Here is a 23,078-nt window from a genome sequence, read left to right as displayed (position 1 = left end):
CACCTTTTCAACATCATCTATAATTACAGATTTAATATTGCCTGTTGGTCAAGGTTATTGCACCTGTGGTCAGCGAAAGACTCTTCATTCTCAGGGCTCAGTGTTCCTGCTGAGGCGAACATGATGGTGGTGTCCAGGTCAGCGATGATGCCAGAAACAGCGCTGGCTGCTGTGATACAGGCCTGGGTGCCTTTGTTCCCTGCCTGCAGAGCTGACAGTACCAAGGACACCTGGAACATGTGAAGCAGAGCATTAGATATGCAGAGAGGTCTTTCAAACACGCTGTTTTTCAGAGGTGTAAAAAGCACATAAGAATAACCCTAGTTTTGGTGTAGTGTGCATATTTTTCATGATTAACCAGCAGCTTTTTTTCTTTGCAGGATGTTGGCTGAGCCTTTATAAATCAGGGGAGTGAGATTGTAAATATTTAGAGTGAAAGATATGGTCGAGCTGGATTAAAGGAGGATGCTGGGAGTAAGAAGTGGGAACGGGGTTAAACATGCATCAAATTAGAGTCTGCTGCACAATCACATTAAGTCAATGAGCCTGAATCTGCAAATCACACATCTTCCTTGAAGACTGCTCTCTGCCAGTCCCTCCTAAACAAATGGAGAGCCCTGAGAGGTGCATTTCAAACAGGCACAGGCTTCACGTACAAGCAAACGTACGACCACAAATTATTCACGTTTCGTATGAGCCCTTTATCAATTCATTGCTCAGAGTGGAGAGAAATTCTAATGTGTGAGCAGCACAGCTAGATGCAGCCGGGGTCGCAGCAGGGGGACATTAGTATTATCATTAAAGGCACAGTGTGGGGCTGATCAGGAGAGCATGCTCACATGACCTGCATGACTGGTACAAAAATAAAGTAAAACATCAGTTATTCCCACCTAAAATAACAAACAATATAGTTTTCTGGCTTTATACTAGCTACACATTATCCTAAAGCAACCCCTTAATAACAATGAATAATATTTAAAATACAAAGCATACCTGTAACAGTATAGTAAATAGTTATTCACGCCTGAACTGCATCTTCTTGCAGCTATACACAATCATATGATCTTTATCACTTTATTTGAATAAGTACATATACAGCAACTGTACTGAGATATGCATACAATACACTTCTAAAAGCAAAAGATAGACTTCCCCTAAAAAGTGAAGATGTGCAAAGCTCCATTCTACAGGAGATGTTGTACCAGTTCCAGTCTTCAGGGCTTACCTTCTCTGTGACTGCACGGGCACACTCGATGAGCTCCCTCTTGGAGAAGCTGTCAGTGGGGCTGAGCTGCAGAGCTCCAGCCTTCTGCACCATGTAGATACAACCGTGGCCCAGCTCCTGCACCCGTGTCTTTATCTGGAACCCAACCTGAAAGCAGAACCAAGCATCGACTTACGCTGCATCCATCTTCTCATTTGTGTCACTGTACGAAACAATTGCACTCATGTCCTTAACTGGTACGTCTCTATTCCAGCAGTTGGATGAAAATGAATTTAAGCCTTCTCACAGAGGGAATGCTGGCACTACACCTTTAATTTACAGACTGAGATTCACGGGTGGGTGGTACTTCATTATGAGCATCACTATAGGCTTTTAGACTTGTACTTAGAGGCACAATGTCGCTATGGTAACCAGCAGGGTTTCTAGCAGCCTGTTATGTACAAGATATTGATAAGAGCTGTGCGCTTATTAGTGCAATGTTTCCACACATTGCTGTCCTCTGGACTACACAGAGAAGCTTTAAGAAAAGTCTGTGTGGACGCTGGAGGGGTTTATTTCTGTTTGATCTCACACAGTCTGGAGCAGCCTTGAGGAAGGGGCGTCACAGCTCACATCTGCTCTGATCACTGCGTGAGTGAATACATCCGAAAGCGTTTCTGGTGTAAAATACAGCCCTTAGCCGATATTTCAGTCTGACGTTTCAGGGGCACAATTGCAAGAAAGATATACTGTGGATGTGTTAAATCTTTTATAACATCGTTTCATTTTTCCCCACAGGCTCCATAGGACAGAGAGCATGGCTTCTCACCTCGTCTGGCTCTGCGGTGGCTGCAGCGAGGCGTCCTTGGTGTGCTAGCTGTCCGTAGTCCACCGTCACCTGAGAGGCAAGGCCACCGAGCTCTTCAGGGCAGGTTATTGACTTGGTCATCTGTTGACAGAGAGAACATACATCATCAGCAGAGGCAGATTGATGTTTCTTCACACCTACTGACAAATATTGTCATGGTAGATTAGAAATGTAATGGAGAACACATAGAGTCAAGCGTTAATATCTTAGTGCACTCACCATCTCCTGCGCAGTGATGGCGATGGCCTTGGAGTACTTCACCATGGTGGTCTGGTAGTCCACGAACGAACCCTCAGGCTCGGGAGGTGTTCCTTCATCCAGCTGTGAAGATTAACCCTTTTGTGATCATTTCTCCATAGGACATAGTACCTAGCTATCCTCAGTGGTTACTCCAATTTATTTTATGTGAGACTTTGTTTCGTTTGGTATCACTTTTAATATAAAGCATACTACGGTTTTATTTGCTTATTCCATTAATTGGTAAGAATTATTACACTATTTTTTAAAGGCCTGGTCTAATAGCTTATACACTTTTTTCCTTTATGATATTATTCTGCGTTCTGCATTGTATAATGAATGCTTTATTGTTTAGTATTATTAAGATGTTAAAATCTGAGGGGCCTTTGGTTTGTGTCAGCGTGTAATCAAGTGAAGGATGCAAAAGTTTCGAATGCAGATTGTCTTGTTTTTTTCCCAAAGTTATTACTCTTCAAGTTGGATGTTGCTGAAAGGATTTTTCTTTTTACCTTAGCAACATTTTCTCCAGCTGTGAAAGCTGAATAGGGCTGATTGGTTATTGTCTTATTTTAAAACTGGATAGCACTTTGGTCAACTGAGGTTCTTTTAAATGTACTATATAAATAAACTTGACTTGAATAACTACGAGGCAGCTTCAAAGATAAATCAGATATGTTGTGAATACCAACGATGGATGCATACTATTGGCCACCCAGGTTCTATTTACAGTACAAGATAATTGATATATAATTTATTAACAATTAAAAAGCCATAATTGAGAAAATATAAACCTCTTTATGTATTTCTTCTTGAAGAATGGGGCCACTTAATGCTAAGTGTGGTTTTAATGACTGATGCTCTCCTGCGTTTAAGCTGAGGGTAAAATTTAATTAAAAACACAAGGAAAAAAAGATCTTAGCCAAGAGGATATTTTCTGGGTATGAGCAGATCATCACCAATTATTAACTGCGATGTCTACACAGTGACATGTCCCCCAGTATGATGAGTGACATCTAACATCACCAGTGGGTTTAAAACTTGTCATCCACTAGACTAATGAGAGTCACTGACAAGGACAAACTCCCAGCACACTCACTGTGGAGTTTTTCTCTTACAGGCAAAGCTCATTTTGCCTTAAGGTTGGGAATAAGTGTCAACCTGAAATCCATTTAACACCACCTGAGCAGACTGATATCACACTGATGCATTCTCTATCAAAACACACACAAACACACCCTTACTCACCCTGCCCATGAATTCGGCGATGGCCTCCACCATGCCCCCGACCATCCCTCCTTCACTTGCCGCCTCATTCAAAGTCACCATGATGTCGTCCACCGCCTCCTTCATCAGCTGGGATGCTTCAGAGATGGCATCGTGGGTGTGGGATGCCTGCGGACACAGCCAGCTGATTAACGTTTCTGTAACAATGTCTTGGTCTGAGCAGAATGAAATTCATCATCATGTCCCTACAGCTGGTAAGTACTCAGTATCGCACTAAAGGACACTTCACCAGGCTGGGTTCCTGCTGCTGTAAGGACTTGAACTAGCTCTATTTTCTAATGATTAAAAATCAAAATGTAACAAAATTAACTATGTTGTTTATTTTAGTTTTTATCTCCAGTGAATGTAATTTAAGACAAATATGACATGTAGCACTTTCCCAGGGAGCACACATTCCCTGCAGTTCTCACTTACACTGATTAACGTAGGCAAGGGGTTGACAGATTTTGTATTTTTTCTTTACTTATGGTGGCTGGGCTTGAAGAACAACAGAAACACCAGGGGTTATAAGTTGTGTAGTAAACAGAGGTTTTGAAAACAATAACTAAAATCAATTCCAAAGCTAAGAGGGAATCATAAAACTTAGCAAGAGCTCCTGCTGATTTATTCTGGGTTTGAAATGAGCACAAAGGCTTATAGCTAAAAGAAAATATTATAGAGAATTTCAGAAAATGATGCAGATGTACATCATGATCCCCTTTATTAAAATAAATAAACCCAGGAAAATACGTGACTGTGTTACTGTCCTAAACTGCTGAAATGTTGCTTGATATTTCAGGTGACCGTTGTAATATAAGTCAATATAGGCTAAACAGACTGTGTCTATAGGAGCGGCTTAGCACCTTTGGGTTTCCGCCTCCTTCTTTGGCAGCATAGAGCATCTGCAGGGCAGACTCAGAGAGGGTCTTGGTCTGGTCTAAAATGGTCATCTGCTGTTGGTGGTCGTGCAGCTTAGAGGCCAGGCCCACCGCTGCCACTATCAGGGGATCAAAGTATCTGGCCAGCTGGGACACCTGGGAAAAGAAGTATTAGTGAGGAAAGATTTCATCACAAGACGGAAGACAGAGAGAATGCTTTTTTCTTTATAAATCCAGAGGGATGAAGGGATATATGGTCAGACCAGTACCTTGTGTCCTAGTTGGGCAGCTTCGCCTCGAGCCGTTCTGGAGACGGGATCAATCAGATGCCCAATCTCCTGCACAGAGGATGTCAGCTGATCCTGGAGTGCCTGGTGAGTTACAACAGCAGAGAATTACGGTATAAGTCACAGAGGAAAGACCACAGATCCCATTAAGTTCTTTCTCTCGGAAAAGATCGAGCTGATGAGGTTCTTGAACTCACTTCCATGGAGATATCATCTCTGCAGGGCAAGGTCTGCCCAACTGCAGCTAGGGAAGCTTGCTCAATGTCCCGGATACACTTATTGATGTTATCAATGGAGTAATCACACTCCCTCTGTCCTGGTGCCTTGTCCCTGTTATCAGAAATGATAACAAATACATGGGTTAATAATGTTCTACATTGTTGTGCAATACATTTAAAATAGATTTAAACAGTTTAAATATTGAAAAAGGTATAAACATCCAAAATGTATCTGAAATAGATACATAAATGCATTTAAAAGTAATAGTTTGATAATACGGGAAAGATTTTCATCCACTTTTCTGACTGGGTTGGATGAGAAAATGTACACCACTTTTATATCGGTATGCTTAATATTGAGCTACAGCAGCTAGCCTGGAAACAGCTAACCTGACTCTGTACTAACGTGAAACTAAAACTCCCATTATCTTGCTTGTTGTACCTTCAGAGAGGGTTTTACAGGATTTAATGGCCAAGGGTCTCCCCATCACCCTGAGCACACTTTAAAGCACACTTGAAGATATGTTATGACCAAATGCAGTTTATTGTGGACCGTATTTATCTTGGGAGTATACAATATATGCATTTGTTTGGAGGATGGTGACCAGATAGATGTAGGTCGGTTACTACCTTTGACAAAATGAGAGCAAATATCACAGAGTAAGCCCTCTGACTTCAGAATCATATTTTCTGTGGGTAATCATTACAAACGTTGATTCAAGATAATCCTTCAGAGACTGATGTGGCAGAAGAGGGGAATAATACCAACCTGATGGAGGTGATGAGACTTTTGATGGAGTCAGAGACTGTTCTGGAGTGGCCGGCGAGTATGGACCATGTGGGAGGATCTTTGGGGTTGAGCACCAGTGAGCGGGCTGTTTCTATTAGGTAAGTGGAGCTATCGAGCATGGAGCGGGCTGAACGCACAATAGGCTCCTGAGATGCTGAGCCCTGTGGAAATAAAAAGATTAGTGCAGGTGAAACAACAGCCAAGGGAGCAGCTCAACAGCAAAGAGATAGCCACATGTGCATAACAGAGGTGTTAATATTCCTCGACTACCTGGGAGAGATCAAAGGTCCAATCAAAGGGAGGGATGAGATTAGAAAGGCAGCTTTATACAGATGCAGGAATAAACACCTTTAGTCTTTATGATACCAGCCAAAGCCTCCCTCAACAATTAGATTAACAAGCTGAAGATTAGAGCAGCTGTGCTGAAGAAGAGTGCCGTTAAACACTGCCCTCCAACAGATTACAGCCATAAAGGTTTTAGAGGACTGCTTCACTAAGATTGAAAAATAAAAACCCATCTTTCTCCTAAAGTCTTTAAAACATTAAAAGAAAAGGGAACATTGGACCTTAATCCAATTCCCCCCTATGTTCGCAGTAAAAAACATTCTGTGTTGGCATATATAAAAGTGTCTGTTTGAAGGGGATTGAGAGCAGTGACAAACATTCTCAGGAAACCTCTCTGAAGAGTAGCTTCACTAGGATGAGTGAGAAGCAAAAGCTAATTGGATGTTCCTGAGTCCCTGATGGAATATAACCAGTCATTTTCATGAAGCTAAATCACCAGGATCTGAGGAAAGAATAAAAAAGAAGGCTCTGAACAAACACGCATCAAATTAGCTGAATACCTCATGGCTGATTTGCGCTGGGATGCTGGCAAACTCAGGGTTGTTGGAAAAAGTTGACAGGTTTTCTACAGCCTCAAGGAGAGGGGTCGTAGCAACACGGCATCTGTTTCTGTTGTCTTCCGAAAAATCCCCGTCTGAGCCCTGAAACAAGACAACTGCATATAAATATTTGTCTAATTCGTTTGTATTTCTGTAAGCCACTGAATTATACACACATTCACTGCTTCTCACGTCACGAAGGAACTCTGTAACAAATTTACACTCAACGTTTTGATCAGTTGGGGAGTTGACCTTGATGGTTTTGACAAGGTTGGCTGTGGTGTTGGCCACCTCTTTGGCTGACTGGACAAACTGTCTCCTAGCGACGGGGTTGGAGGTCTTAGATGAAGCCAGGCGGCAGGCGTTACAGAGAGCTGAGGTGTGCTTGGCTACAATTGTTGCTGCAGACAAGATCTGACAAACAGGAAGTAGATTTTTATGAAATGAGGCATCCCAGTGAGGTGTGTAAAGTAACACTCAGGTGTATTTTAAGGTTTTGAAACTTCATTTAAGTCACAAGAGATCTATGTAAAACACAGCTGTTCTAAGATCAGTCCCCATTGGCCAGGGTTTGAACCATCTTACCTGTGAGGGACTGCTGGCTGGGTCAACTAAGTTCTGACAAGCCATCTGTATAGCCTGGTGGGCTTTGGCAAACTGGATGGGATCCACCAGCCCTTCGTGCCCTGACTGACTATTTGGATCAGACACACCTACAAGATATGAGGCCTGCAAAGAAGAAAACACAAACAGGGTTATATTAATGTTTTAGTTTTCAAATTAAAAAAGGTATTTTTGTTCTGTATGATTCATTTGCTGTCAAAGACAAGCTAACACCCCCCACATGCAGTCCACATTCTCTGACAAATATGATCACATGACTACAGTACATGGGTAGATACATTTGTACAATTATTTTGTATACATTATACAAAACAGGGGAGCTTTGAGCAGAGGAAACAAAAGAGCTGTCAGTATGCCCTTTTACAGACAAGGCAACTGAATGTTGAGTAGCAGTTTTCAGCTTTAGGGATGGGAGTCAATGAAACCTGGCTATCTGTCATAGCGTGCAAAGCTTTAAATGGCATTTATGAATGGATTCCTTCATGTCAAGATGTTTGAATTTGTTTTCATGTATTGCTTGGAGGGCTGTAACAACCTTTAGAAAATGCTCAACAATTTGTTTTTCCTAATTGAAATGTAACCAGATCAAGTCTAAGCATATTAAAACAAACAGGAAAAGTTGTACAGAAGAGGTGAAAGCTCAGATGAATGCCAAAGCATGCTAATAAGATTTAGTAATTAGTATAATCCTGTGATCTCACCTGTCCCCCAGCCTCCGTCAGGCCACACAGAGCTTTGGACGCCACGCCCACGCTCTCCCCAAAGGCCATCACATCCCCTGTTTTACAGTGCTGAGAAATACCTGCCATTGACTCTCCTAGGACCTGAGGTGTGAGGAAATGGAGAAAACATATTTGAATTAGATCTTCATCTAACTAATATATAAAATATCTGTGACCGTTAAAGTATATACTGTAGATTAGACAATTATTTTAAAAAAGCCTGTACCTTTGAATTCTCCATGACGCTCTCGATGCAGTCAAAGTAGGAGAGCTCGTTGACAGGCTCATTGGGATTATCTAGCAGCCCTCTGACAGCCTACACACAGACAGAGATGATGAGAACTCTAAGTACAATGGACACACCACTAAATATTCCTGCCATCATAGTACACTTTTATTAGTAATTTAATATAAAGAAAAAAATAATACTATAAATGTAAATCAAGCCTTGATCCTCATAGTCAAGCCTTTAAAATGAGCAGCCTTATTGCCATTTTCAGTGGCTTAAGTATAGTTCAACCGGTGCCACTAATGCACTTCCTATAGTTCTGAATTAATTATCCTCCTACAAGTATTCGCTTTATGGGATTAATCAAATGCAAAATAGATGCAAAAAAAGGATGAAAAAATGCACTTAGTTTCCTCGATAAAAAATCAGGCAACAGTCAAACAGTCCTGAAGAGAAGGAGTCTGTGTGTGGTACAGTGTATGTGAGGACGACTACCTCCAATTCCCTCAAGGCGTTGTCACACTCCCTTTGTCCTGCTGCTTGCTGGGTACAGAGCGTGATCAGCTGGTTAATACTCTCTGTCACTGCCCTGAAACACACAGACACACACATGCTTTTTAGCGCTCACGTGTCCCCAGCATGCACACACACAGCCCGGCTTCACTCACACATGCTTTCAGCTCCCCCATCGAAGCATGGCACTGCCGGCCCCTCGCTGTGATGGACTAACACAGCGCACATGAGTGCAGAGATTCTCTTGAGTTTGTGTTCAGCCTTGCTGAGCACAGACAGGCCCTAGCATTGACTTCCATCTTCTTAATTAGACAGGAAGAAGTCGGCCAGGCCCAAAGCCCTGCGGGACCAGCTGTCGGCTTCTCACTACGCACATCCCTCTAGCAATACCGAACACACACAGCTTGGGAGTGGCATACAGATGCAGCAAAGATACTTTTTATTAGACATTTAATTATAAAATCAGATTTCTCTTAATTTCATACCGGTATTTTAGACAACATGGTTAAGTTTACAAACACGTACTGAAAAAAGAGAACGTCTGATACATATCACGCCCTATCTTCAACTTATCGCACCTTGCTGCCACAGCTAGAAGGTTCTTAGCATTGGCTGCACCTGGGTCCACAGACAGAGACTTGGCAGCCAGCAGCAGTTTACTGGACGCCATGGAGATGTTTTTCAGATTACCAATGACTTGTATCTGGTCATCCTTGCTCTGCACAGACAAGGGAGAAAGAAAAATACAGGTGAATTTTAAGTTAGATTATTTACTTTATCTGCAACAACTGTCAAGAGATAAACTATTGTAAGAATGTATCTGATTTGTCCCTACCACCTATATCTATTTCCTCACTCAGCAGGCAGCTTTAAACCTGATTTAAGCTTGGGTGTTATGCTACATCAACTCCAATCCCAGACGATCTTTCCAAATTAATGAGCAAAATAACCGGAACAGGAACATCATGAGATCTCATTACATCAGACTGCGTAACTGCTCTTGGGGACATCATGTGCCAGAGTGAATTAGATGAAGAGGTCGTATTAACAAATTGCTTAAATATTTTAGTTAATAAAGTGAACATTTCTTCACTAAGCATTGAAGACTTTATCAATCAAAGGTTTGAATGAAAGTGAATTACCATTTAACTGTCTCCATGTGTTGTGGAGGGGGTTGTATGATCATGAAACCTACCTGGGTGTGTCCTGCCATCTCAACGCCAGCATCCAGGAACTCATCAAAGTCCTGGCTGAACTTTCCCGACGCCGCAGCCAGCTGGCTGCTCGTTCCACGAGAGGAGTGGACGACCTCGCCTGCAGAGTGGTTGAGTTCAGCGGCTGTGTGGTTCAGTTCACTCTGGGCATCCTGCAATGTCTTACTGCAGGGAGGGAGCTTCAAAGACATGAAACACACCAATTAGGGCTTAATGTAAAACACAGACAATCAAAAATCGAATAAAATGGAAATATTTTTTATTTATTTAACCTTTGTTTAAGCAGGAAAATTTCATTGAGATTAAAATGCTCCTTTTAAAGATAGCCCTGGCCAAGTTTGGCAGTAGCATAGTTACAGAACACACATTTAAATAACAATGACAGGGAAAATATATGGTCACAATCATGAATCAATGAACGAAAAGACAGAGTTGTCTGCTTTTCGTTCATTAAGAAGTACTCAATATTCAGACTGCATAATAATGTAGGTGGCAGTACAGATGCTGTGTAAATACAAACTAAATGCCAAGAAATCCCCAAGTAAAGATGGGACTCACAATGTCAACCAGCAGCTTTTTGCTGGCTTCACCAATGCTCCTGAGGGCCATGTCAACATCCTTCTGGCCTGGCAGGCAATTCACGCAATTATTCAAGGAGTGCGACACTGCTTTGGCCACCTGAAACACAGCACAATGCTCTGTTATATGGACTGCCATTACTTATTCTAACAATGTGCTACACAATACACAGTCCCAGAGCACATCTATACGGGGAAAAACATCTCAAATGCAAATTGGGCTAACCGAGGTGCATAGTAATCCTAGTCACTAATTTATGCTGCTGTCACAGATATATGCATAACAATATGTTTATGCCCTGAAGGGCTGCTGGATATTGAGCATTTTCACTCTGGCACTCCTGAGAGAGGAATAGGCAAAGACAGAGCAGAGAGAAAATAGCAACGCTTAGAGGTGGATGATTGTTATGGAAAGAATGTTTATAAATCAGCAGAGGAGAATGAGAGTCCTGAGAAGAACAATATGATGGCTATATAAGTTTCCCTGCCTGTAGAGTATACGTTACTGGAAGTTATGATACCTGTGCCAGTCTCTGCTGACTCTCAGCATCCCCCGGGTGAACCAGGGCCTGATGGGCTTCATGGATCAGCATGGCCGAGCCTTCCATGACACACTGAGCCGAGTCTAGCATCGCAGCCGCAGCCTGAGGCTCTTTGGTGCTGGCTGCTACTCCTCTGGCTGCTTGAGCCAACGTCCTTAAAGCCTGAGCTGTTTCTCTAGCAGCCACACCTGCAAAATACATGATGGAATTATAATGAATAATATCAATCACAGGGACAAAGATAAACAGATTATAATGATGCAAACAAAGTCATTCGAATATAATAATAGTATACATTACAGTGGTGGTTAAAAGTACGAGTAAATACTAGAAAATGAAGATGAAGCCGGAACCTTTCATCTTATACAGTTATTCTGTAAGAGTATGTAACAATGTTTGTAGAGAAATTGAAATTGACAGTTTACTAAACATGAATCTAATACCCATTAGTTGTCGGTCCTGTTTAAGCATTACCAACTGTATGTGTATCTCCTGTCTTAACTATAATTGGAATTTCATTTCGCAAATCAGCTGGCAGGAGCACGCTGTACCACACTGAGAACAAACTGTGTTACTGAAATGCTCTCATTGTTTGAATAAATGAGTTAATATAATAAATATGGCTCCACATGGGAGGTGCCCTTAACTTATTATACACAGAGCCGAGAAGAAAAGCAGCAAATTGCATCAAATTGCATTAACCAGCCAAGTGGAGCCATTAGCTGATGGAATGTTAAATCTAGTGAAAATAAGATTAATGAGTAGCGAGCAGCCCTGTGGGCCACAGCATGAAGTGCTGCCTGGGAGCATTCATTGTTAGAAATGCTTTTCTCTATCTGTCTTCATCTCTTGTCCCGTGAGACCCTCAATTGGGCAAGATTGACGGCAAATCAGCCAAGCCACACTGGATTCAAAGGGTTCAGTTAAAAGCAATAATGATGGCACAAATAAATGATTCATAATGTGTTATGCCTGCTTCATCCTCTCACTCCCACTCGTCATAGTTTGGAGGAAAACATTTTTTATTAAAAAAACTCAGGATTTCTCATTTCTATTCTGTCAATGTAACTGCTCAAGACAGAAGTAATGGATTAAGTGGTTACTTCAGAAAACTGAAACCTCCTTTCTGTATAGAAAACACTTCTCTTACCTGTGTAATGTTCATTGCCCTGTGCAGCACACGTTAGCAACTGTGCCATGGAGGAGCCCACAGCCTTAGATGTACTTCCCAAATCCTGAGCACACTTCTCCAGCTGTGTGAGCAATGGAACACACAAATAAACCATGTTATTCATAGTTGTGATCTCATCATGTTAGTATGCTTACAGTTGGATATCTACAGTATAATGTTTCAACAGAACCTCCCAGCAGATGTTGTACTGACCGACTCCCCAGGAAGAGGTTTGAGTTGGCTGTCGATGACGGACATCTTTGCATCTTGAAGCTCGCTCTTCAGTGTCTGTACAGTTTTGAGCGCTGAATCGATCTCAAGTGGACCACAGGCTTCATGGGCCTTCAAACAAAACAAACACACACATATATTTTGCTTAGATAAACTTGTCTATAATGCAGTGCAGACAGGATGACAACCTATATGCTGTGCCTGCTATCTCCAAATGAGATCAAAGAACTGGGCTTACAACAAACAAGAGATGGCAACACATTTCCTGCATCAGTGAAAATACTTCTGCTATCTCACAGTATATAGATACCTTCAGGGTGGCCGTCCTGAGCTCGGCCAGGCAGGTAGCCAAGTTTTTTGCACACTGGCCCAGTTGCATAGCAGCAGCCTGGTCGGCCACCGTGGGAACTGCTGACTTTGCAGACGTCACCATCTTAGTCCCAGGCTGAGCAAAGGTGACAGAAAACAACAACAACACATTCATAAGCACTAAATGAGCAGTTTATGTGTATTATTATTTTGTGTGTATCTGATGACAGAGGGCTTGATCGTTGCCGAATGTTTCATGGTGAAGGTTGTCACCTGTAAGAAGCTCTGGCTGGCCATGATGAGGGTGAGCTGGGCACCGAGCTCCTCGGGCTGCGACTGGCTGCTCCTCATCCCCTGCACCAACTGGGGAATGTTATCTGCCACTGCCTGTAATAAAACATATATAATGAATACTTTATATCCACAACATCATGATTAAATAGAAAAAAGCAGCCTGAAAAATACACTATAAGGTTGTTTTTTCCAAGTTCACTTTTTTAATACACCTGCAAAAAAGAAAATGATCATACCTTGCAACTGTGCACTAGCTGTTGGTGTGAGGCTGTATTTTTGTTGGAAGCAGCAGCATTTTGGGCAGCTGCGATGGTCTGAGTAGCCGCGGCCGCTGCCTGCTTAGCAGCTATCTGTTCAGAAGATACAAATGGAAATCATTTAGTAAAGTAAGAGAGTGGAAGTCACTTTTGCTCTGTATAGTATCATGCTGTCGAGTTCTGTACTTAGACAGTGTTGTTCTTATCAAAAGGGTCACAATCCAAACATTTAGTTTAAAGAGAGAAACATATGTGATTGCTTTGCTAAATCTTTATTTCATAAGAACAAATTGCTTTCCTCTTCGTATGTTCCCAAAACCAACGCACAGAAAACATTTTTTTCTAAAACAACAACACAAAGCTCAAATTAATGCATAAACACAAGACTAGCTTTGAAGTGCTGACAAGACAGAAAACAGAGGGAGAACACATTGCTTGTTGAGGGGATGAGGAGGCAAGGATGATAAAAGAGAGCCAGGATACATGATATCATTATACAGAGAGAGAAGTAAACAACACTGACAATGCGTTTGGAATTGGCAGGAAAGGTAGGAGTGGAAATTTTCTACCTAAGTTTCTGCAAGCTATCGGCATCTTATTCTTATTTAATTTTTAGTAAAGTCATGCACATCTGCACCACAGCTGCATGACAGTATGTCAGGATAACACAAGTAAGATGAATGGGGTTTTAAAGGGGTGACAGGGATAATTGTTACAAGCACACCAGCAGATTCATAACACTTTGACCTTCAACGGCTTATTCATTTCCTTGATGGAGGCCACTGTTAGCCCCGTTATTGTGTCCATCTGATGAAAGGAGGCGGACCGATAGCAGGCTGATCCCAGCTCTAGGTAATGCATACTTTATGTGGCTAGAAAATGAACATTGCACGCTTTCGAGCTAAGAGGGGGTAGTCATTGGTGAACTGATACCAAAGGCTAAACGCAGATCTTTACACTCCAATGGCTTATTCACAGAAGTAATGGGATTTATAGCTCACTGCTAGGGGTAAAAGAGAAATAACACAGCTCTATAAACCAAATGGGCCATTTTTGTACAAATGAATTTATTATTGTCCTTCCGGCATTGGTTTTGTTTGTCTTGTGATTCAACTCTCCATTTATCTCTACTACGTTTATACCAAAGGGTTGCCAGAAATGTTGGAAAGGGAGAAACAAGGAGGAGTGTTGTGTTTTGATCAAGGTCAAACAACACAACGATGAGAACACGTTGACTCCAGTTACTCACCTCAAGCCTGTTGACCAGTTTTTTCTTTATCGCGTTCTGAGCTGCAGCATTGGTGGCGACGCGGAGCCCCTCAGCTGCTTCTCTAAGCCTCTGCTGCTGATCCTCATTCTCTGGGTAAGCAGCCGCCCCCTGAGAGCACACACACCCATAAACACACATGTTTGTGACAAACACAAACACTATATAACAATAGCTATTCAGACTTTAGCCAGGAAAGTTTAATAACTGTGGTTATAGTCATTGTGCAATGGATGCAAATACGGGATTTAGCTCTGTCTGCTTTCTGGCTGTTTCCAAGGAAACAGTCAGTGCCAGATTCCCACTTCCTCTTGGATAACGACAGTGATGTGGTGATTAATGTGTCACAGATCAGAAACATCTAATGTGTCATAGGCAGCGTTTCACTTGCCAGAGTATTTTAAATTGATAGTGTCTTGTTCGACAGTGCCAAGAGCTTATTAAAAGACACTGATGCTGTACCCTTTATTTATAGTGAAATGATACTAGTGCTTACAGTAAATTAGCTAGTGCATACAGTAATGCCAAAATGTGAACTCCATAAAATTAAAGCAACTTAGTTCAGCTGATCTTGCAATCATTCAGTTTGACGTCAGAAAACTAAGACCATATAATCCCAAATAATATTCACAGGACGACCAGCTGTGGATGAACCTGAAAAATGGTGATAAATGATGTACTTGTTGTCTTTCGTATTCATTTGGAATTAAGTTCTAAATAACTAAAGTAATCTCATATTCTCTGAAACAAATAAGATAGGGGTAGTCAAAAACGATTTTTAAAAACGTAACTTTACTAACTCAATGCTTGAAAAAATAATAAATTATATTTGTTACATAACATTGTGAGACTGAACATCTTACACTCTTACCTTAGCGGCCTCCACCATCCGAGCTGTGGCATCGGCCAGCAGTTTGGCTGCAGCCAGGAGTTTCTTGGAGTTGTCGACATCAACTTCTGCCTCTGCGTCAGACCTCATGGCATTGACCAGGTCAGAGGTGGCCTGGGCTAACACCCTGGCCTGGCGCACCATCTCACCTGTTCACACATACAGACAGTAAGTAAGCACATAAAGGCAGATGCCCCACGCAAACAGACAAACCCATATCACAGCTGAAATTAAGTTTGAGAGGGAAAACTGATTTGGAGTCTCTATACATCTGTACAACAAGCACTGTTTGTTGTATCCATTTGACAGCCACATCTTTTTGAAAGGGATGTTTTAAGTTTCAGACTTGTCTATTTATTATATTTTCCCGACAATGAGCTCAGACTGTAGCGATAAAGTAACCCAAGGAAATATCATTTCTGACTCATCTCATGACTTGAATAAAAGATGAAGATATTTCATGTAATTGGTGCAAAAATGTTGAGCACCGCCTAACAAACTTAGAGCTATTTTAAGTAGAAACAGAATGACAGTACGTCTGACAGCAGACAAATTAATTTCATCTCCTGGTGTTATACTATCACCATACCCTAACGCATCACTAACACATTTCTGTGAGTGTCCTAGTCTAGCTTAGTCATACCATTGTTTTCACCTGTATGAACTTATAGCTGAAGGTATCTAGTGAGTCACCTTCTTTTACACAAATCAAAGTCTTTCAGAAACATGAAACATCTCCCCATGGATACACTATAAAAAGCTATGTTTCCCAAACACCCACCTCAAGCTTCAAATAACTCTGAGAAGTCTGTGCAAGACAAGGCATCTAAAGCTTTACAACCTACATCTAATGGCCTGGAGAATTAACCAATACACTATTGGTAGAATGGACTCTAATCACTCAATGCTGATCTAGCGCAACATATTTTACATTTTTTCCTCTCTTTATATTTAGATTTATAGCATGTAAAAGGTTTGTCCTTCCAAAATAGCCCTGGTCATATGTTTTCTGTTAAGTTTCAAAGCCGGCATGACACTGATTGAGACCAGATTGAGCGCTATGTAGTGGTTTTGGATGACATGTTCAGCAACCCCTTGAGAATTGGCTGGTTTTGGAAATTCTACAGCCTCATGGCTCGAACCATAACAAATAGCCTGAGCTTTGACAATGTTTCAACAGGATCTTTTGGATCTCTTACCATGGACAAAAATACATATCACATACATATACAATATTTTGAGGCCGTCATGTAGTCAAAACAAATATGAAGAAGTCAAATGAAAGCAGTTGTTAAATATCACCTGATTTGCTTTTACTGTTTGGTCCATGTTGTGAGTAAACAAAAACTTGAGAGACACTAAACAACTTTGATTGAAAGCATTACTAGTACTCCTTTTTGTCCTCACCAGCGTCACCCATAGAGGTGAAAATGTTTTCTGTGACGTTCATGATGGTGTCTGTGGCCTGGTCATAGCGCCCGATGGGCTCTCCGCAGGTGGCGTAGTGTCGGACATGTTGCAGCAGGTCGCTGAGGGCCTGGCTCACCACACCGGCTGCTGCCCCGACCTGCTTCAGCAGCTCGCCGTCGTCGCTGGCTGAACGACACGCCTTGACACAAGTTTCGACAGAGCGGTCCACAAGCTTTCCAGCCTCCACAAGCTGCTCCTGACACACTGGGGAGCTTATTGTTGGGCTCACCACCTGCAACACACGCAGTTATCAGCAGAAACTCAGAAAAATGTCAAAAAGAGTCAATGAGTTGTATGACAGTTGAAAGATCATCTTGCGGTAACCAAATATAATAACTTGGACCATTATAATTGTGATTTAAAAGCTTCTGATTTAAAAAAAGTCACTTACATGTTTAAGATATGACACAAAGACAGAATTTCTTTTTCAATATTGCACATCATCATAGTAAACTTGAGTAAAAAGCTGTAATGGTCAGTGTCATACATCCTATTGGGTGACCTCCTGCATGTTGGTATGTCCTTTACCTACTTGGCTACTGAGATGATCTATTTTAAATCAGTACCTTAGTGCAGGCTACCAGCTGTGAGGTGGACAGGGCACACTGAGTGGCAGCTGCGATCACCCGGTTCTGCAATATGGTGTCCTCGGCCACCTGGGCCACGTTCTTGGCCTTCAGGACCAACATAGCAGCTGCATTGGCCACTGCTTTGGCCAGATTCATCAGGGTATCCTGCAACATATCAATCAATGTCATTCACTAAAACACTGCACAGCTGTGCACAAGTGAGCAAAGGGACCAGGAGAGTAAATGTTTTAGCTCAATCTGTGTGAGTGTGAATATTGGACATCAAATGCATACAAAAATGAAATGGGGTGCAAAATAACATAATAATAAGCCATATGCAGAAAGATTTTATGAATTGTAGGGGGAGAAAAATAATATTGTGTAGCTTTATGTATCCATATGAGAACATATCTAGGAACTAAAAGATGTGTAATTGGCAGGTAAATATAATTCTATATAAAATCAAAAATGACGGAGATATTTAGGGCTACAGATAACTGTGTTATTGGCTGTCTGAGACACTGCACTAAATTCTACTACTAAAAACTGTCCATCTTTGTTACAAAATCCCCATAACGTGACAGTCTAATAGTAGAGTCTGAGGTGATAACTTCAATATGTATTGACATTTTTAAAGGGGGCCTGAGAATTTGTGTCTTCCTGTTTGGCAGGCAGTGTCATAGGAACAGTGAGTGGGTGGTGTCCAACCTGGAACTTCTCGTCGGTCTCGCCCTCCCCCATGTGACGGAGCAGGTCTCCGCTGGCCTGTCCGATGCTTCCTGCTGCAGTCAGCACTGTCTGTCTGGGCTGTGGGAGAATGACATCACCACATTTATTACTCCAGCCTGGCCTGTCGTCACAGAGGCCCACATGATTTATATGAAACAGATTTCTGGATAGAAAAATCCTCCCAGAATACCTTCATCTTCTCTGGGACACTGATAAACAATCAACATGCAGTCAAACACTGTTTGAGGCTTCGTGGCTACTAAGATTTCAGTGGAGGATGGAGTCCAAGTTAGTACAATAATCAGTGGGCGTCTCACCTCGGAGGCTGCAGGCTCAACAGATCTGAGCAGATCTGACACAGCTCCTGCCAGCATCCTGGCGGCGCCCATGAGCTTATGTCCACTGCCCACCTCATCATCCATTAAAGCCGCAAGCAGCTTGACACCCTTGGACATTTCAGTGAGGTTGGACGAGATGGTGGTGATGGCGCAGCCCACCGCTGTGTAGTCGGTTTCTGTGGGCTCACCTGTAAAATAATGGATCAACATCATAACAAACTATTCAGTGCATTTTAATTTGTTTTGTTTCTGTCACTTCAGTTTAGCTAATTCACGAGGCAGTTTGTGTGTTTAATGTAACATATCAGTGTCAATGTCATAATCAGAGTCTATTTGAGATCCACGGAGAATGTTGATGAAGTAAGTGGCCATGAAGAAGAAAAACGTTGTATTAGCTAGTGCAGGGAACCAGTGCAGCCAAACAGATGGTGTGGTAAACTTAAAACCCACAAAAAAGCCGGCAGGAACTTGACGGGCATTGGGCCAAGCAACAAGGGAAGCAGAGAGAGAGACATTACCCGTTAGTTGAGCTTAAGGATAAAAAGTTTGAATATGTATTTATCGGTAGAAATTTCTATTAGGAGAAAAAAATCGAAAACCACTTTTGTTTAAAAGCTCATCATCAGTGAGGGCTTAACTCAGTAAACAGTTATATTGATTCACACCTTGGGGTTACAGTAATATAAGAATAAAACAATATTTCTATAGAAAAGCAATTTCCTTTAGAGCTTTGCCCAGCGCAGACTTCAAAAGCCACAATTCTGGTGTAGAAATATATGAATACTGAAGCTGTTTAATATTCTCCTGGGCACTCACCTGCTGTGAGATTGACCACAGATGCTGTTCCAGCAGTGATGGCATCAACCTGAGAGTGGATTTCATGTTTGGATTCATCCACTTTGTTCTGAACCCAAACCCTGGTCGCCTTTTGGTGGAGGAGGAAAAGCAGAGCTATTGGCTTTCATCACAGTGGGTGATTTTCAGTTCACATAAACTTTCTCGTACAGGATTAAAGGACTAGGGCTGAACAACACCTACAGCTTTGGAAACACTCAAGCATAAAATACAGCCTCCTTATTTACAGCCAGTTCTGTGTTATAATTATATTTGAGAAATACCATGGACTTTGATGAGATGGAAACACTTAATTCTATCTAATCTGTCTTTGCAAAACCAGAGGTTACAATATCAGAAAGCAAACATTCATGAGAACTGAAAGGAATTGCTGTAAACGATGTGGATTAATAGTGTCTCTATCCATTCTAAAATATTTCCCAATAAGTGAAAAGACTTACCAAGTCATGGCCCAGTGGAGGCAGATTATCTACATATCCCAGGTCAGTCTGAGCCTGTTGCACAGCCTGCATACTGCTGTTTATGGTCCCCATCAGGGCCTGTTGGGCCAGACTCTGACAACAACAAACAATAGAGACAGAGAGTGAAAATGACAAAAGCAATTTAAATACATAATAAGTATTGTGTCTTTCAATCTTATGTCTATAACCGCAAGAGACAGATGGGCGATTATGAGAAACGTTCAATCCCTTTCTCTCTCACAGCTCCTTTGTATTGTTCATTGTGCTCCATTGTTGACAGCAGGGACGACAAGCAGTGCTTCTAATGTGCAGATTAATTTGCATGATATTTCTTAATGTACCTCGACACGGTATTCTAATATTATAATACAAAACATACTCGATTGATCATTATTCTCATTTCATCAATTCCTTCTTTTTTTTTCCACATACAGTTTTTGAATAACACATATGGGAATTAAAGGTTTGGGTGCTACAATTTAACTTCAAAAACTGTTGATAAATAGGAACTATGACATTTATCCAGGACACCATGTTTGCTTGAAGGTTTAAATGCTCTCACTCACCAGCGGGGGCATGTGTCCTCTATGCATCTGCCCCATGGTGATTTGCTGCTGGGCGGAGGGCATGGTTCCCATGTTGAAGGTGTCAGGGCCGCCAATAGAGCCAGACCGAATTATACCTGGAAGTGCTACTGAGCCATGCTCCACACGACCCACACGATTAAACTGCTGCTGCAAAATTGTGGACCTGATACAGAAGAAAAAAGGGAAAGGTGCAGTCATGTTGAAATTCATAATTAAACACATTCAATCTAGGTGTCAAGGTGTTGACTATATTTCGTTGTGTTACTAGTGAGTGCATCTGTGTATTCAGATAGTTGTCCCATATGACAGCGCAACCGTTACTAATTTAAATCATGGAAATTACAATATTATAATTAAAACAATTATCACACTAACAACTGTCCTCACAGTGATCAGGCATTGTCATAAAAAATATGGTACAGGAAAAAAAAATGCCTGTGTTGCTGCCCAGCTCAACAGATGCTCCTGACTCCATTGGTTAATTATGGCTTGTTTTGAGAGGCAGCAATTATGTGTTTGTGCTGAGAACCACAAGATGAGTCAATTGGCCCATAAGCAGCAGGAAAATGATGCCCCATTCTGCCAGATAGCGGTTTCACTAAGAGCTGTGTGGATTTTCTGCAACAACACATTTCCAAGCTCTGTGTGATAGAGCCCTGGTCCCTCAGCATCACCTTGATCTTCATCAGTTACTAAGTTTCATGGGAGAAATCAGGAGGGACGATACCCAACTGGGAGATGAAAATTATTGAATAAAAAATATTCCAATGAAGTGATATCTTAAACTGCATCTTAACATCCAAACGATGCAGCTTTCTTTTCTGTAATAAAACGATTATTTTGTGTCCTTGCCCTAAGGCAGTTTTTGTGTTTTGGTTAGCACAAACAAAAATCCTACGAAGAAGTCATTTAGCAAATTGTATTCAGGATTATCGGAACAGTGTTAATGTTTTTTTTTAATTCAAAGTGCTGTTTTTGTATTTAATTCTATCATTACCCCTCTTGGGGTTCGTACGCTGGGCTGGCAGAAATGTAATTACATGCATAATTAAACAGTGAGGTTTCGATTAATGAAGAATACCAAGAATGTGTTTGCCGAATCTGAATGGTCAATACATTGCTAAAGTATAATACACGAACACTACTCACTTCTTAGGAGACACCGATTCCTCAAGCATGGTTGCTTCCTCATCTCCCTCTAGGCCAAAACGATCCTTACTTTGTTTCTGTAGAAAGCAGATTAACAGACATCATTTTTACATGTATAGAGAATGATATGTAGTGTATGTTTTCTACATTAAATTTCTAGATACTTGCCTTTTTAAGAATGATGTCAATGTATCCAGCAATAAGTTGGGATATCTGCTCTCCCTCTGTAGTCTGCACGGAGTAGTAACTCTCCTGGTACTCTCCGAAATCCTATGTTATTTGTTGAAAACAGCAAAGATTCAGGGCAGTATTCTATCTTATATCGCGCACTTCTAAAAAATGTAATACCTAATAAGCTTCTAGGGCACATCTCATCTCTCTATAGAACCAATTTAAAATTTAATTTGGTGAATTCCAAGACTGCTCACTTCAAAGCATTCTACTGAAATGCAAGGGTGAATATTATTAGGTAAAATACATTTTGGCTCAGAGTACATTTTCTTATTTTGCATAATCTATTAATCTTTAAATGAAGTACTCCTTTCAAATATAGTAGGAAAACAGACAGTACTGTTGCCAACAGCCGGTAATGAAGATTGAAAAAGCTTCCAGATAAGAAATATATTTAGATGCCGCACATTCTTTCCAGGGCATCTTTATTGTTAAACTCTGCACGCTGGAAACTTTCAATATTGGAGTATGAGGCCTCAACAATTTTGAGGAGGCTGTTTGTATTGGGAAATTAAAATTGGGGAAACAGTGTATGTGATGCAGAGCCATGAAATGAACGATGTTACAGAATATTTGAAGTGTATAAAATCTGACAAATTTTGAAGAACAGATGTAGAGAGTCACACAGTACCAGCGTGAAGCTCTTTGGGGAGGCCGCCCATCTCTTGACTGTTGTCAGAGGCCACTCCTGCACCACATCCTTCGTCTTCTCTTCAACTCGCATCACTGACTCTTTGGTTATCCCCAGCAGCCGCGGGACAAGCTTATTTTTACCCTTCATCTTTTCCTGTCAGATAGGAAAAATATCAGACAACATTCACAACACCTACACAGATGATTCATTCAAGGCGCGAACGTAAAGCAGTTCTGCTGGTTGCTGCTGTATTACACATGCTGCGTCCGTGGCTTAAGGCTCTGAATGGAAGAGGAGGAGGAAGGCAGCTGTGAACTGACCCAGGAGAGTACGGCCTTGTTTAACTGCTGCTTTATTGAGCAGGGTCTCCACAGGATTTAGTCACTGTCAGTACACCAGCATGGTTCTTCCAACAGCTCTGTGCCTGCAAAGTTCTGTGTCTTCTCTCTCTGCCCACTGAAAATCTAATACAGCTCACTTCAGAGACAGAGCCCACACTTGGCTCCCCTCCAGGGGTGCAGAGGACGACACAGAAATTAGAGGTTTGTTGAGATGGGAGGTTTAAAATACATGCATTCTCCCAGCA

At 41.5% G+C, this 23,078-nt stretch overlaps 1 protein-coding gene across 2 annotated transcripts in view; it reads right to left on the bottom strand.

Annotated features, from left to right (window-relative positions):
- tln2b (talin 2b) overlaps positions 1–23,078 on the bottom strand; it is a 75,448-nt gene that overhangs the window by 15,095 nt on the left and 37,275 nt on the right. For both annotated transcript variants that reach the window (XR_010168376.1, XM_063912731.1), the window contains exons 10-45: positions 22,490–22,645; positions 21,796–21,897; positions 21,628–21,704; positions 20,458–20,641; positions 19,871–19,984; positions 19,392–19,500; positions 18,555–18,763; positions 18,217–18,315; positions 17,506–17,673; positions 16,877–17,171; positions 15,452–15,618; positions 14,563–14,691; positions 13,293–13,406; positions 13,036–13,149; positions 12,764–12,898; positions 12,436–12,564; positions 12,202–12,304; positions 11,031–11,239; positions 10,490–10,609; positions 9,913–10,110; positions 9,296–9,435; positions 8,700–8,793; positions 8,202–8,291; positions 7,955–8,077; positions 7,215–7,358; positions 6,858–7,043; positions 6,591–6,731; positions 5,725–5,906; positions 4,935–5,067; positions 4,720–4,821; positions 4,436–4,606; positions 3,555–3,701; positions 2,292–2,393; positions 2,034–2,153; positions 1,226–1,372; positions 64–230 (exon numbers count right to left, since the gene is read on the bottom strand). Coding sequence is in view for 1 of the 2 variants with exons in the window: in XM_063912731.1 (XP_063768801.1) it covers positions 64–230; positions 1,226–1,372; positions 2,034–2,153; positions 2,292–2,393; positions 3,555–3,701; positions 4,436–4,606; positions 4,720–4,821; positions 4,935–5,067; positions 5,725–5,906; positions 6,591–6,731; positions 6,858–7,043; positions 7,215–7,358; positions 7,955–8,077; positions 8,202–8,291; positions 8,700–8,793; positions 9,296–9,435; positions 9,913–10,110; positions 10,490–10,609; positions 11,031–11,239; positions 12,202–12,304; positions 12,436–12,564; positions 12,764–12,898; positions 13,036–13,149; positions 13,293–13,406; positions 14,563–14,691; positions 15,452–15,618; positions 16,877–17,171; positions 17,506–17,673; positions 18,217–18,315; positions 18,555–18,763; positions 19,392–19,500; positions 19,871–19,984; positions 20,458–20,641; positions 21,628–21,704; positions 21,796–21,897; positions 22,490–22,645 (5,120 nt within the window). In the remaining variant the exon portion in view is untranslated. The remainder of the gene's footprint in view (positions 1–63; positions 231–1,225; positions 1,373–2,033; positions 2,154–2,291; positions 2,394–3,554; positions 3,702–4,435; positions 4,607–4,719; positions 4,822–4,934; positions 5,068–5,724; positions 5,907–6,590; positions 6,732–6,857; positions 7,044–7,214; positions 7,359–7,954; positions 8,078–8,201; positions 8,292–8,699; positions 8,794–9,295; positions 9,436–9,912; positions 10,111–10,489; positions 10,610–11,030; positions 11,240–12,201; positions 12,305–12,435; positions 12,565–12,763; positions 12,899–13,035; positions 13,150–13,292; positions 13,407–14,562; positions 14,692–15,451; positions 15,619–16,876; positions 17,172–17,505; positions 17,674–18,216; positions 18,316–18,554; positions 18,764–19,391; positions 19,501–19,870; positions 19,985–20,457; positions 20,642–21,627; positions 21,705–21,795; positions 21,898–22,489; positions 22,646–23,078) is intronic.

This window comes from Eleginops maclovinus, chromosome 2, assembly GCF_036324505.1.
Source record: "Eleginops maclovinus isolate JMC-PN-2008 ecotype Puerto Natales chromosome 2, JC_Emac_rtc_rv5, whole genome shotgun sequence".
Lineage (NCBI taxonomy): Eukaryota > Metazoa > Chordata > Actinopteri > Perciformes > Eleginopidae > Eleginops > Eleginops maclovinus.
Note: the sequence above shows the minus strand (reverse complement) of the source record. Positions and strands in the feature narration are given on the sequence as shown.